This window comes from Scomber scombrus, unplaced genomic scaffold (assembly GCF_963691925.1).
Source record: "Scomber scombrus unplaced genomic scaffold, fScoSco1.1 SCAFFOLD_250, whole genome shotgun sequence".
In the NCBI taxonomy this organism is placed as follows: domain Eukaryota; kingdom Metazoa; phylum Chordata; class Actinopteri; order Scombriformes; family Scombridae; genus Scomber; species Scomber scombrus.
The window spans coordinates 17,501-33,250 of NW_026910742.1; the positions used below are offsets into that span (position 1 = coordinate 17,501).

Sequence of the window (15,750 nt, forward strand, 5' to 3'; positions counted from 1 at the left end):
GCAGTCCACAAACCAATGGGTGACGTCACGGATGTTACGTCCATTTCTTATATACAGTCTATGGTTTACAGTAAGTTTCCAGTTGACTGCTGAAACAAGTTATTGTTATATTATATTGCTAATAAATGATTTAATGTTGACAGTAGAGCCTTAGTGTGGTACATTGCAAACAACTGATGGAGATTATACACCAGTTTTAATGATATATCTGATATTATAACACAGTATAGTACAGTAATAGTTTGTTCTCTGTGCTCCAGCTGGTCTGTGGAGCGTAAATGTAGGTCGAAACGTGTTGAAACAAGAGGAAAAAAAGTAGGTGAAGAATGTCAAGATTTATTATTATATAAAGGAAAAACTGTCTTAAACCTTCTCCTTCAGGCTGTAGGTGAGAGTTGGAGACCGGGACGCTAATCTGTGGGATTATATGTGTTAATTTACTGTTTTTATTATTATTTTTCCTATTTTTTACGTTACTATTTTTTATTGTTTAATATGAAGAATTATTTTCACTTATTTTTCCTTTTATTTTTATATTTTACTTCTTTTTATTTTTACTGAAACTGTGATTTTGTGACTTAATAAAAGCGTAAATAAAAATATAAAAAGGTTTATCACATAGTTTTACTTTATTAAAAACTGTTTCCTGAACCACAGATTTGTTATTAAGATAAATTTAGTGTTCAACTTTTATATTATTAAACTACAATTAGTCTATTTTCTCTTTCTTTTTTCTTCCTTCTTGTTTTTAATGTTAATAATCTTTCCATTTGTTATTTTATACACCTGCTGTTTAATTTACAAGCAGGATTATTAGTGTTTTATTTAGTTTTTCAGTTTGTTTGGTTTTTATTTAGTTTTAGTTTCAGTTTTTTTTAGTTTTCCAGATATAAGAAGACGTCAAACTGAACAGGAAACAGTAAAAAAAAAAAGAGAAAAATTAAGCTGATTTTAGTTAGTTTTTCATTTTTATTTCAGTTAACTAAATTATTTTCCACCACTGGTTTTATTTTAGTTATGACCAAAATAGACGACGCTTTGGAGCTTTTTTAGTTTATCTTATTAACTTTATTTGTTATTATCGTTCTTATTATTTATTGATCTTTATTCTTTTTCTTTATTGCCGCTCTTCTATTTTTCTCGTCTACTTGCTGCTGTAATGATGCACATTTCCCCATTGTTGGACTAATAAAGGAATATTTTAATATTATCTGAATGAATCTGGATTGGGTGAGTGGGAGTGGGTTATAACACATTAATATTGATTAATTCAGCAGATGCTTTTTGTACAATTTGTAATAAAATCTCATCTCCTAACTTCCCCAAACTCTCCAGAGGAGCAGCTCAGACTGGTGTTATACTGGGAAGCTTGCAGCATTTAACATTTAACTCAGAGAGGTTGTGTGTATCTTTTGGAAGGAGTCCATTCGATTCGCTTCACTCAACACAGACGGCCGAAAGCTTCACGTTATCGTTGGCTGAACTTCAGACGAGCAGTTTTACTCAGAAGAAAGACGAAAGGAGGATTTTCTCCTCACGTCTCTTTAAAATTGGGATTCTCTTCAGTCTCTTCACGGCCGACGAGGAAAAAACAAACAAACACAAACTGTATCTGTGTTTCTGTGTTTCTGTGTTTCTGTTATCCGATATGTGTCAATGATGTTTCTTTGTGTCCATGTGGTTTAGTTTAAATTTAAATTCCTCCCTCCCTTACTCCCTTCTGTCCTTCCTTCCTTCCTTCCTTCTGTCCTTCCTTCCTCCCTCCCTCCCTTCCTACATTCTTTCTTTCTTTTTCTTCATTTGTTAGTTTGTTCCCTCCTTCTTTCCTTGTCCTTCCTCTCTTCCTTCCTCCCTCCCTCCCTCCCTTCGTTCGTACCTTCTTTCTTTTCTTCGTTTGTTAGTTTGTTCCCTCCTTCCTTCCTTCCTTCCTTCCTTCCTTCCTTCCTTCCTTCCTTCTGTCCTTCCTTCCTCTTATTGCTGCTCTTATGTTCTATTACTATATATACTATATTCCGCAGCTGTCCATGTGGTTTAGTTTAAATTTAAAGGGTTAAAATGTGAAAATAAACGTATGAATAACTTGCACACATTCTTTTTTTGTGGACCCAGCATCAAATTTCTGCTTTTAATCCATTTAGAGAGAATATATTAGAGGATTATGGCAAAAATGTCTAAGTGGTGTAACCATAAAAACTTTGTACCAAATAATTCAACTTGCTTAAAAACAGTAAATTGTCAATAAAACACCATATCAACTAGTTTGGCATGATCTTACATTATAACTTTATATTAAATAAAGGTAATGGAATACAATTGTTCTAAATATTACATTCCATCTGGTAACCATGGAGATCAGGAAACATTTGAAGTCATTATTAGTATAAGTCCACTTAAATACACTGTAGGTGATAAAATATGTTATATTTATCATTCTACTATGGTTACACCTTTCTTTCTTCTTTCTTTCTTACTTTTGTTCTTGTTTCTTTCTTTCTTTCTTGTTTGTTTGTTTGTTTCTTTCTTTCTTATTTTTTCTTTCTTCCTTTCTTCTTTCTTTCTTTCTTTCTTTCTTTCTTTCTCTCTTTCTAGGTGGATATAATATGTAATATGTATCATACTTTTGTGGTTACACCATTTGACATTTTCAGGAGCATTCAGTCTTACTTTTGGTAAAAAATGGTGCAAATATCATTTCAAATGATATAAAACCAACAAAAATACAAAATGTACATTTTAACAAACCTGATGCTGCTTTTAAAACTATTTAACATATTTTTGAATTGCTCATCTTGTCAACCCTTATTTATCACTGATCCATAGATCCATATATATGTTTCTTTTTTGTTCTACGAGTTTTTATTGATAGTTATAATTATTAAACTCAAAGTGTAATTTACTGTTTCAGTGCACTGTTAAACTGTAAAATATCATCAAGTGCTTAATAACCACATTTAAAGGGATTATTGCAAAAAAAAAGTGTGTTTACGTCAATATTCTGCATAAGAATAAAAATGAGATTATCGGCGGATTTATTGATATCTGAACTTTTTTACTTCCCAATATCGGCTTCATCCAGTATCAGTCGAACCCTGGTTGTAATCGTCATCTGTTAATGTGAGTGTTTTTACAGATACACTTATCCTTCATATTTAGAGTCAGTTTCATCGACAGTAAAGAGGAAACTGACTCTACACCCGTCAATACAAACATTAACAGGTATAGTTAATGAGTTTTGATTAACCCCTCCTCCCTCCCTTGTTGCCGTGGTGCTCTGACCTCGTCATGAAGCTCAGACACTCCTGCGTTCCCGTAGCCGACTGCGTCTGACCTTCCTCCTGGTTCTGCTTGCTCAGCTCGCCCAGAACCGGACTCACTCCGAGCACCAGCAGAGCACAGCGGTGAATCACTGAGTTACAGGCTGCTGTGTACAGATCCTGGCCTTCAGGGAGACCCGTACTGCCTCTCCTCCCTTCCTGAGACAGAGTAGCATCTTCTTCTCCTCCAGCTCCTCCTCCTACACTTCCTCCTCCTCCTCCTCCTCCTCCGCCTCCGCTCCTGGAAGCAGAGCTGGAGCCGAGGCCGGTGCTGCTGCTGGCTCGCTCTCTGTCCCGACTGCGAGCCACTTCCCGCGCTGAGAGGAAACATTGAAAGATTTCTGTGTTGTGCAGCGTGCACACAGACACACACACACACGCATAAATAAATAAAAAAACACACACACACACAAACAAAAGATGCCGAGTTAGAAGTAAAGCAAAAGCCACATAATGCACCTTTAAAGTCCGTGTAAAGTAAGAATAAATATGTGTTCTGAGTTTGACATACCGCAGAAAAGTGTGTTGTTAACCACCCTGCCAAATTTGAATGATTAAAAAAATCGCCAAATATATGAAATTAGGCTTCAAAGTTGTGTAAAAATCAGCCTCTGTCTCTGCTCCCAAACGCTGAAGCCCCGCCCCCTACCAAGTGTCACCTGTCAATCAAAGTCACCACCTCTACAAGAAACATGGACGCTATGGCTGAGAGCTTTCTGCTGCTAACTCGGCGGCTAACTCGGCAGCTAGCAAGGCGGCTAACTCGGCAGCTAGCAAGGCGGCTAACTCGGTGGCTAGCTCAGCTGCTAGCTCGGTGGCTAGCTTGGCGACTAACTAAGCTAACTGGCTAACTGTAGACTGTAGTAGTAGTGAGCACTGAATGTATTTATACCGCTATATCAGCAGGGGCGGGTTTATGCTAATTTTCAGACCCGCCCACTAAATCCTGAACACAGAAATGTTGAAACACAGTTTGTGAAGCCTAGCTCCACAATTCAAATCTAAATGGTTGAAATGCTTTTTACACATTTTTGAGAAATACATTCATGACCTATTTAATGTGTTTTTAGAAGGAAAATTAGGTTTAATGAACGGTATGTAAAGGGTTAAATTAAAGCTTTATTTTATTTAGATGTTGCTTTTCCTCTTGTTTTGATGTTATTCAGATATATAAAAGAAGAAGCTTAACATCACCTTATCCAATTATCTTTTTATGGATGCTTCACGATAAAATATATTTGGTAAGAACATTTCCACCAGTTTAATAACTAAAGTAAAGAAATGTGCATGAATGAACACAGGTAGAATTAAAAAAACAAAACATTCATTCACACATTTCTTCAATACTGTTTTTTAATGTTCGGCACACTGAAAGCAAACAGACGCATCACTCCGGCGGAGGAGGAGGGGAGGAGGGGAAGGAGGAGAGGAGGTTGTACTTACTTCCTGCCGTCATTACTTCATGCTCTCGGTCCTCCTCTTCATCGTCTTGCTCCTGATGGCCTTCCTCTCTCTCGCGGTCGGCTCGCTCCTCTAGCTCCGCCTCCTCGTCGATGGTGCGGGTGAACGAGTGTTCCTGAGGGTCCATGTCCAGAGAGTCCTGGTTGTCTGAGATCTGATAAAAACACATCAATCATCATCATCATGAGTGTGTCAAAGCATTAAAGGACAAACAGGAAGTAGCTGATTAATAGAGACGATCAGAAGTGTTACAAAACCAGCTTCAGAGCTCTTTAACCTTTGTGTCGTCCTCTCGGGTCAAATTGACCCCGTCTGTTTTCACTGTTCCTTCTTACCTCCTTTCCTTCTGTCCTTCCTCCCTCCCTCCTTCTCTCTTTCTTTCCTTCCTCTCTCTTTCCTTCCTTCCTTCTGTCCTCCCTCCATCCCCCTTTCTTCCTTGTCCTTTCTCCCTCCCTCCCTTCTTCTTTCCTCTGTCCTTGCTTCCTCTTTTCCTTTCTCCCTCCTTCCCTCCTTCCTCTTTTCCTTTCTCCTTCCCTCCCTCCCTCCTTCCTTCTTTCCTTCCTTCTTTCCTCCGTTGTTCCTTCCTCCCTTCTCCTTTCCTTCCTTCTTCCTTTCCTTCCTTCCTCCTTTCCTTCCTTTCCTCCGTCGTTCCTGCCTCCCTTCTCCTTTCCTTCCTTCTTCCTTTCCTCCCTTCCTCCCTTCCTTCCTCCTTCCTTCTTCCTCCTTTCCTTCTTCCTTCCTCCTTTCCTTCCTCCTTTCCTCCCTTCCTTCCTCCTTTCCTCCCTTCCTTCCTCCTTTCCTTCCTTGACTTGAAGACAACAGGAGGGTTAACTCTTAAATACTGTTCAAATTTGACCCATTTTTTACATTTGAGAGCTGTAAAAACACCATATACACATTTATTTTAGCCTATTTTGACCCAGAATATACAAAATATGTTATTAAATGCATCATTTTTTAATTGTTGTGCAACCAATACACATTTTTATATATGCAAGGCTGAAATTTGACCTGTTTTTATTGAAAAGATTAAAAAATCTGCATTAAAACATGTTTTTGTATTCATTATATTCTATAAAATGTCCACTTGGACCATAAAATAGTGATTGTAAATGCCTTTTTTTCTTTTCCATAAGAAATATTAATCAAACAAAGAAATGATGAACACACAGATAAATGCGTGTGTGTGGTTTACTCACCCTCCTCTCACGTGAAGAGGATCGAGTCTGAATGAAATCCATGTTCTTACAGGCCAGCAGGCGGTTCCGAACCTTATAAACACTGCGATAGACTTCAGCTAAGGTCTTAGAGGGCTGATACCTGAAGGGGAAAGTTAAAATAATGTACATGTGATGTGTAATTTAGGCTGGAAACTGTATGAAAACTGTTTATATCATCAATCAATCACATTTTATTTATATAGCAGCTTTCATACAGATTAGTGTTTAAAGTGCTGAACAGTTATTTTATTGAGAAGCTGATAATAAGACGAAAAAGAGAGAAAAATAACAACAATAATAATAATAGTAATTTTAAAAAGGAGTAAAACAGAACAATTTAAAGACAAAACTGGAGACAAATGCACACAACAGAAAATAAAAAATGATAAAAATGAGAGAATAAGAAAAAAGGTTAATTTAAAGTAAGGAAGGAAGGAAGGAAGGAAGGAAGGAAGGAAGGAAGGAAGGAAGGAAGGAAGGAAGGAAGAAAAGGGAAGAAGGACAGTTGGAAGGACAGAAGGAAGAAAGGGAGGGACGGAAGGAAAGAAGGAATGAAGGAAGGAAGGAAGGAGGGAAGGAAGGAAGAAAGGGAAGAAGGACAGATGGAAGGACAGAAGGAAGAAAGGGAGGGAAGGAAGGAAAGAAGGAAGGAAGGGAGTAAGGACAGAAGGAAGGAAAGACAGAAGGAAGGAAGGGAGTAAGGACAGAAGGAATGAAGGAAGGAAGGAAGGACAGAAGGAAGGAAGGGAGTAAGTACAGAAGGAGGGAGTAAGGACAGAAGGAAGGAAAGGAGTAAGTACAGAAGGAAGGGAGTAAGGACAGAAGGAAGGAAGGGAGTAAGGACAGAAGGAAGGAAGGGAGGAAGGACAAATGAAGGACAGAAGGAAGGAAGGACAGAAGGAAGGACGGAAGGAAGGACAGAAGGAAAGAAGAAAGGACAGAAGGAAGGAAGGGAGGAAGGACAAGTGAAGGACAGAAGGGAGTAAGGACAGAAGGAAGGACAGAAGGAAGGACAGAAGGAAGGAAAGAAGGAAGGAAGGACAGAAGGAAGGAAGGAAGGAAGGAAGGAAGGAAGGAAGGAAGGAAGGAAGGAAGGAAGGAAGGAAGGTAAGAAAGGAAGGAAGGATGTCATCGTACCTTCCCTCTCCACACGCCTGGTTCTGCAGTCCTGTGTGCTTCAGTAAAGCCGCCAACACGAACCTGGACACCGTATCCAACAGCGACTCGTTGCTAAGAGACGCGTTGTCCCAGTCTGCAACAGAACACACACATTACAGTCAGCTACGTTTCTCTGTGAGGGAAATAAAGCGTCTAGTTCATCATATACCCAGTCCGGTCCAGTCCAGAGGCAGACCTTTGCTGATGGCATAGTCCTGCATGTTGATCCAGAGGCTGTTTGCAGGTTCTTTAGAGGAACCCAGAGTTAACGCCACCAGTACGCTCAGGTCCGGGTGCAGCGTGCAGTCGAACGGTTTCTGCTCTTCGTTACCGGACAGAGCCGCCTCTAATAACGAGCTGATGCAGGCGTCTAAACGACAAAAAAGAAAGAGAGAGAGAGAATGTTCATCACTTTAAGAGCAAGAGAGACAAAGTTATCTTTATTAAAGGGGCTGGATACAGATCAGTATGATGTAATGTGGGCTGGATCATTAAAAAGAGGGAAGAAAGGAGGGATGAGAGGATGTAATGAAGGAAAGAAGGAAGGAGAGATGGAAGACAGGAAGGAAGGAAAAAAAGATAGGAAGGAAAGAATGAAGGAAGGAATGAAGGAAGGAAGGAAGGAAGGAAGGAAGGAAGGAAGGCAGGAAGGAAGGCAGGAAGGAAGGGCAGAGGGAAAGAAGGAAGGAGGGAGGCAAGGAAGGATGGACGGAAGGAAGGATAGATGGAAGGAAGGAAGGAAAGATGGTAGAAAGGAAGGCAGGAAGGAAGGAAAAGAAGATAAGAAGGATGGACCGAAGGATGGAAAAGAAGAAAGGAAAGAAGGAAGGAAGGAAGGAAGGAAAGACAGAAAGAATGAATAGATGGAAGGAAAGATGGTAGAAAAGAAGGAAGGAAGGAAAAGAAGACATGAAGGAAGGAAGGAAGGAAGGAAGGAAGGAAGGAAGGAAGGAAGGAAGGAAGGAAGGAAGGAAGGAAGGAAAAGAAGACAGGAAGAGGATGGACGGAAGGAAGGATAGATAGAAGGAAGGAAGGAAGGAAGGAGAGAGGGAAGAAAGGAGTACTTTTAAACATAAACATCTCATTCATTCATCTCTCCTCTGCAGACCTAGCTGAGGCATTTCCATCTCCAAGCCGTTGCTGAACAGCGGTGTTTTGAGCCAGTAAGCTGTGTCCTGCTCCTCCAGTGAGGTGGGGGCTCCCTGCAGCATCCCGCCCAGGCAACGGCCCACCAGCAGGGCAACGGTCCGCTCCAGGTCCACCAGCCAAACCCACGACAGAGCCGGCTGGGGCAGAGACATGCCCGACGCTGGCTCCGCAAAGTCAGACGTGCCTGGGAGGAAAAAAATAAATAAAGGGGAGAGAGAATTAATTAAAATGGTGATTATTAAGGTATTAAGAGGTGTTGAAAGCTCTATTTAGTTGAGCAGTAATGATGTGATGCATGTAAAGCAGAGAGCCACATAGAGACCAATATGATCTAAAGAGGTGCCGAACCAGTAAAACCAGTATATAATAACATACAAATAAATATTTACCATAATAAAAACATCTATTTATTGTGAAAGATGGAAGAACAGATGGATGGAAGGAAGGACAGAATGAAGTAAGGAAGAAAGGCAGGAAGGATAGATGGAAGGATAGAAGGAAGAAAGGACAGAAGGAAGAAAGGGAGGAAGGAAGAAAGGGAGGACAGATGGAAGGACAGAAGGAAGAAAGGGAGGAAGGAAGGAAGGAAGGAAGGAAGGAAGGAAGGAAGGAAGGAAGGAAGGAAGGGACGGAAGGAAGGAAGGAGGGAAGGAAGGAAGGACAGAAGGAAGGAAGGAAGGAAGGAAGGAAGGAAGGAAGGAAGGAAGGAAGGAAGGAAGGAAGGAAGGAAGGAAGGAAGGAAGGAAGGAAGGAAGGACAGATGGAAGGATAGAAGGAAGGTATGACAGAAAGATGGAAGTAGGGGGGAAAGACAGATGGAAGCACATAAGGAAGAAAGGACAGAAGGAAGAAAGGAAGGAAGCAAGGAAAGATGGAAGGAGGGACAGAAGGAAGAAAGGGAGGAAGGACAGAAGGAAGGACAGAAGGAAGGACAGAAGGAAGAAAGGAAGGAAGGAAGGAAGGAAGGGAGTAAGGGCAGAAGGAAGGAAGGACAGAAGGAAGAAAGGGAGGACGGACAGAAGGAAGGACAGAAAGAAGGACAGAAGGAAGAAAGGGAGGAAGGACAGATGGAAGGATATAAGGAAGAAAGGGAGTAAGGACAGAAGGAAGGAAAGATGGAAGGAAGTGGAAACGCAAAAAGAACCGAGGCGAGTCGAGGCGAGTCGTGCTGGAACTGTGTAATGGAAAAGCGCCATAAGTTTCTCATGCTCACCGTGCAGAGGCCACTGCAGCTCCTGGTCCTCCAGAGGAGACGCAGCAGGGCAGCAGTCTGTTGAGGCGGTCCAGAGGCGGCAGCAGGTCCAGCAGGTGACTCAGCAGAGGCCTCGCCACCGACACGGGAAGCAGCAGCAGAGAGTTGATGATCTGACACAGCATGCTGCCGGCCGCCGACACGTAGATCACATCTGGAGAGGAGGAAATAAAGAGTTATATAGCAGTTATATCAGGATGAAATAAAGAGTTATATATCAGTTATATCAGGATGAAATAAAGAGTTATATATCAGTTATATCAGGGGTTCTGCAGGTCTGAACTAGTTACATTTGAGACTTTATTTAAGACCTTTTTAACCCTCCTGTTGTCCTCCCATCTCTTTTGACTGTTCAATCTTCTCCTTCCGGAAGGAAGGATGGAAGGAAAGACGGACAGAAGAAAGAAGGAAGGGAGGAAGGTAGGGGGGGAGGAAAGAAAGAGAAGGAGGGAGGGAGGAAGGACAGACGGAAGGAAGGGAGGGAGGAAAGAAGGAACAGTCAAAACAGACGGGGTCAATTTGACCCTGGAGGACGACACTAATGTTAAACAGCATGTATTCATACTTTGCTCTAATTGTGATTTCAAGCTGCTGCCGACTGATAAAAACATAAAAACTATGAAGTTATATTTTAATAAAGATCAACACAGAAACAGAAGTGATGAAAGTGTTTCATGATGTAAACAAGCAGAGGATAAAAAGGTCAACACAGCCCACAGACTCAGAGGCCAGGAGGCTCATTCTGCTGCTTAAATGATGAATTACTCCTCTTTACCTTGCAGCTTCTCTCGTATGCTGCCGTTCCAGGAACTCTCTTTAATCAAAGTGGCCGAGCGGGAAAAAATATCGGTGGCGTGCGGCAACAGGAGCTGCAGATGTTTGTGCAGCAGAGCAACGCTGCTGGAGTTCTGTGAAAGGAAGAGAGAGAAGAGAGAAAATGTGATTTATAAATGCACACGGCCACTAACATCCTATTAATTCTGTTAAATATTGGCTTTAACCCTCCTGTTGTCCTCGAGTCAAGGAAGGAAGGGAGGAAAGAAGGAAGAAAAGGAGGGAGGAAGGAAGAAAGGAAGGAAAGGAGGGAGGAAGGAAGGGAGGAAGGACGGAGGAAAGAAGGAAGAAAAGGAGGGAGGAAGGAAGAAAGGAAAGGAAGGGAGGAAGGACGGAGGAATGAAGGAAGGAAGGAAGGATGGAGGAAAGAAGGAAGGAAGGTAGGAGGAGGAGGGAGGGAAGAAGGGAGAAAGGAAAAGAGGAAGGGAGGAAAGAAGGACAGAGGAAAGAAGGAAGGGAGGAAGGTAGGGGGGAGGAAAGAGAGAAGGAGGGAGGGAGGAAGGAGAGATGGAAGGAAGGAAGGAAGGAAGGAAGGAAGGAAGGAAGGAAGGAAGGAAGGAAGGAAGGAAGGAAGGAAGGAAGGAAGGAAGGAAGGAAGGAACAGTCTAAACAGACGGGGTCATTTGGACCCGGGAGGACGACAGGAAGGTTAAAGACAAACAAGCTAAACAACCAGGAGTTTGTGCATCAGTTAAAAAACAGAAAACAATATAATCTAATTTAACACTAGATCATCAACAACATGTGAGTCCTGAAATTAGATGTGAAATTAATATTACATAACTTCATGATACTGGACATCATGAGGCATCTGCCTTTCAAGTCGCCTGATACATAACTGCACACATAACATGCATGATGCGTGTCGTCCCAGCAGTTCCTCATGAAGGCATTAGTCACATGACTTTTAATAACTGCAGGACAACTTTGTGATTGTCAGGGTTCCCAATCTTTTCTAGAAATCATTTTCCAGGATATTTCCGGCTGCTACAGTCTGATAGACAAGTTATCACATCATACACTAACTCACTGAAGTTTAACCCTCCTGTTGTCCTCGAGTCAAGGAAGGAAGGGAGGGAGGGAGGTAGGTAGGAAAGGAGGAAGGAAGAAGGAAGGGAAGGAGGAAGAAGGAAGGGAAGGAGGAAGGAAGGGAGGAATGGAGGAAGGAAGGGAGGAAGAAGGAAGGAAAGGCAGGGAGGGAGGAAGGAGGGAAGGAAGGAAAGAAGGAAGGAGGGAGGGAGGGAGGAAGGGGAGGGAGGGAGTTGGAGGGAGGGAGAAAGGAAAGAAGGACAGAGGAAAGAAGGGAGGAAGGGAGGGAGGAAGGAAGGAAGGAAGGAAGGAAGGAGGGAATGAAAGAAAGAGAAAAGGAGGGGGAAAGGACAGACGGAAGGAAGGAGGGGGAAGGAAGGGAGAAGGAAGGGAGGAAAGGAAAGAAGGAAGGGAGGAAGGAAAGGAAGGAAGGTAGGACGGAGGGAGGTTTTTTTTCCCATGACGCGTGGGAAACCCTGAAATTGTGTAAATGCCGTTTCAGCCCCATCATAAACGCTGATCTACGGAAGAGAGAGTAAAGCAGACTGCTGAGCGTCCGTACCTCAGTGACAGAGTTAATGTGGCAGTATGCTAACAGCTGCTTCTGCAGGGAGCAGAGGAGCTGGTGGAGGTGAGCCGGCTGGCTGCTGTCAGACGAGGACAAGCCCTGCTGCAGCTTGTCACTGTTCTTCTCCAGCTCGCCAAACGCCTGATCCTGCACAACACAACACAACACAACACAACACAACACAACACAACAGAAATCAGATACACACAACTGCTACAGAGAATATGTTCCTCAATGGTAAACTCATCAGTGGAGAAAGAAAGAAAGAAAGAAAGTGTGCAGGAGCTGAAAGTGTTTATTGAAGCTTCGCCAAGGAGAATAAAAGGAGTCAATACACACACTTTGCTTCAATTCTCTTTGGCCGAGCTTCAATAAACAGTTTTATTCCTGGGCTCCTGTGCACTTTCTCCACTGATGAGTTAACCACTGAGGAACAACAACTATGGCTTAAAAGGTTTTGCAGATATAACAGGGATCTTATAGGTTAATTTATGAATCTAAATCCTTAGATTAAATAGGTGTAACTGCATTGTAACTGAAGGGGACTGAGTTAAGAAAAGGTTTGTTTCTATAGTGGGAAATTTTCAGCGAGCCCTGATTTGCTCTGACTGTCGACTCAGAGGTTCTGCAGGTTTGAACAAGTTACATTTAAGACTTTATTTAAAGTCGTCCTCACGGGTCAAATTGACCCCATCTCTTTTGACTGTTCATTCTTTCCTTCCTTCCTCCTTCTTCTTTAATTTTCCCTTCGTCCTTCCCCTCCTCCCCTCTTTCTTTGCTCCCTCTTCCTTCCATACTTCTTTCCTCACTTCCTTCATTCCTTCCTCCTTGCCTTCCTCCCTCCCTCCTTCCTCCTTTCCTTCCTTCCTTCTTTCCTCCCTTCTTTCCTCCCTCCTTACTCCTTTCCTTCCTTCCTTCCTTCCTCCCTACTTCCTTCCTCTTTTGCTCCTTACTCCTTTCCTTCCATCCTTCCTTCCTTCCTCCTTTCCTTCCTCCCTCCCTCCTTACTCCTTTCCTTCCTTCCTTCCTTCCTTCTTTACTCCCTCCCTTCCTCCTTTCCTTCCTACAGGGAACTGAGTTGAGAAAAGGTTTGTTTCTATAGTGGTGACATTTTCATCGAGCCCTGATTTGCTCCTGCTGTCGACTCACAGCTTTTAATGAAAATTAGCTAAGAGGAGATATCAAGTAGATCCAGAATAGTATCAGGCGGTGTGATTTTCATGTCCAAATATACTAAATTTTAAACTTTTTAAAATGGCAAATTCAAATATTTCTGTTTTGTTTCTCCTGAACATAATTTGTCCATTTAAATACTTTTTTTAAATGTTCACACTTGAAGATTTAAGGATAGTTTTTATGCCAAAGTCATAATCATCACTAACTGTACTAAACACAAGAAAACACACTGTGCAATATCCATATGAATTGTGCAATACCTGCAGAATGTGAATGTTTTATGTTGGTATGTGTTTAATTTTTCCTTTTAGTAGCAATTATTCATTATTGTTGTTTTCTTGCATTTTTAAGGACTGTATTTCAATGTTGTTGTACTTGTACAATGTAAATAAAGACATTTTATTCTATTCTATATGTTCCCTCCTGATTACTATTGATACAACAGGACCGACACATGTTCACCTGCAAATGATGAGAAGCTAATAAGTTAAAAAACTGAAGATTTCCTTTTGAGTTATTCACAGTTTCATAATCAGAACATCAACAAAATACTTTTACTGTTATGATACAAATACAAGTATCACACACTAATCTAGATTCATATCATCTGAGAAACTTAAACCACAAAAAAAACATATTTCAGAGCAGTTTCTGTCTTTGTTGGATTAGATTTCTTTTATCGAGATGTGATTTTTCCATCTGTTATTTCACCAGAAAACAGAGCTGAAGAGTTAAAAGAATTTAAAAATCCGAAATGGAAAATTTAATCCAAAAGAAATGACTCGAACGCAGCGAGCCTGGCAGTGTAATCATCATTCATTGTTGAGGCCTGCGTAATCACACACATTTAAGCATGTGTGTGTGTGTGTGTGTGTGTGTGTGTGTGTGTGTGTGTGTGTGTGTGTGTGTGTGTGTGTGTGTGTGTGTGTGTGTGTGTTATAGTCAATAAAATGTCTTCTTCAGAGAATGAGGCACAGGAACAAGCCCCACCGTGCCAGGAAAAAAGGCAGCAGGTGATAATAACAAAGGATTATGTATGACTCATGCTCTGCCTGCAGCACTTGAATATTGAGAGAAACAAGAGAGAGAGATCGACGGAGAGAGACGGAGAGAGAGAGAGATGGAGAGAGACGGCGGAGTGTAACAGTCCTGCTTTTAACATATCGACTTCCTGAGTCAAGTCTGCTTTCGTCAATTCTAAATAGATATCACTGAGTACCACGAATGATGGTTTATTATTTAAAAAAAGGAAATCTCTGAGAACAAACACGACCATTGTCCTCTTCCATTGACGTCTGCCTTGTGTTTATTTGTGTGTGTGCACTGCTGTTTGTGTCGTACTTTTATCTGATTTTCTATCTTAATTGCGACTGTGCTTTTATCTCAACCATCGATCACATTTTTTTTCTCTCTGTAAAGCACTTTAGTTGGCGTCTGTGTGTTTTTAAATGTGCTTTATAAATAAATAAGACTCGGCTTTTCTCCTCTCCGATAGAGCCGGATACTAAAACATCATCCGTCATCATCATCGACTCACGGTGTAAAAGCCCAGGTTCCTGAGCAGCGTCTTCATCAGGATCTCGGCCAGGTGGGTGTCAGGGTGGCCCGTCGTGGCGCCGTAGGTCGGGTCCGGGGAAGCTGTGAATCCCGAGCTGGAGGAGAGAACCTCGGGGCCGTCAGCGGGAGAGCTGTAACCCAGGAGCGAGGCCACGTGGGTGTGATCCTGCAGACTGGTTAGGATGATGTCGAGCTGCATCCTCTGTGGAGCAAAAACACACATTTCAATGAGACTGAAGAAAAGACTTAAAAGGAATATGATGCTTTTACTAAAACAAAACACAGTACTGATAGAAATCTGTTACTTGGAACTAGGGCTGGGCGATATGGGCAGAATCAAATACCTCTATCGATATTTTGACAATATTGTAGGGATGACTATCGGTGCTTTCAAAAAATATTTACGCAATGAGATTCTTGCTAAATAATCATCAGTAATGTGGATAAAATGACTAAGTGGATAAAGGCAGATAATAGAACAGTCTGTTAAGCTCAGAAGACGCTTATTCCATATCACGATATTTTACGAAATTCAAAATCTAAGACGATATCTGTAAAATATCACGATATCAATATATCGATTTATCGCCCAGCCCTACTTGTTATTATGTGTGAGTATCAAATGTTCATGCTTCAATGTATTGTGGTAAGCAGTATTATCATAATCAAACTTCTGAAATACTAGCATATAAAATATATTGTGATATTTATCGTTATATGAAACAATGTATATATCGTGATATGTATCGTTATCGAGATTTGAAATGACCTATATCGTGATATGTGTCATTATCAGCATTAAAAATTACCTATATCGTGATATGTGTCATTATCAGCATTAAAAATTACCTATATCGTGATACATGTCGTTATTGAGATATGAAATAACGTATATCGTGACATGTCGTTATCATGATATAAAATGACCTATATCGTGATATTTATCGTTATATGAAACGATGTATATATCGTGATATGTATCGTTATCCAGATGTGAAATTACCTACATCGTGATATGTGTCATTATCGGCA

General features: G+C 41.3%; 1 protein-coding gene across 3 annotated transcripts in view; it reads right to left on the bottom strand.

Moving 5' to 3' along the window:
* LOC133977281 (probable E3 ubiquitin-protein ligase HERC1) overlaps window positions 1–9,650 on the bottom strand; it is a gene marked incomplete at its 3' end in the record, with an annotated part of 26,918 nt that extends 17,268 nt beyond the window's left edge. The window contains 7 exon segments of one of the 3 annotated variants that reach the window (XM_062415382.1): window positions 3,277–3,655; window positions 4,758–4,929; window positions 5,975–6,095; window positions 7,133–7,247; window positions 7,350–7,523; window positions 8,262–8,486; window positions 9,516–9,650. In XM_062415382.1, the coding sequence (XP_062271366.1) occupies window positions 3,277–3,655; window positions 4,758–4,929; window positions 5,975–6,095; window positions 7,133–7,247; window positions 7,350–7,523; window positions 8,262–8,454 (1,154 nt within the window). 3 annotated transcript variants of the gene reach the window in all.
* Window positions 9,651–15,750: the final 6,100 nt, after the last annotated feature.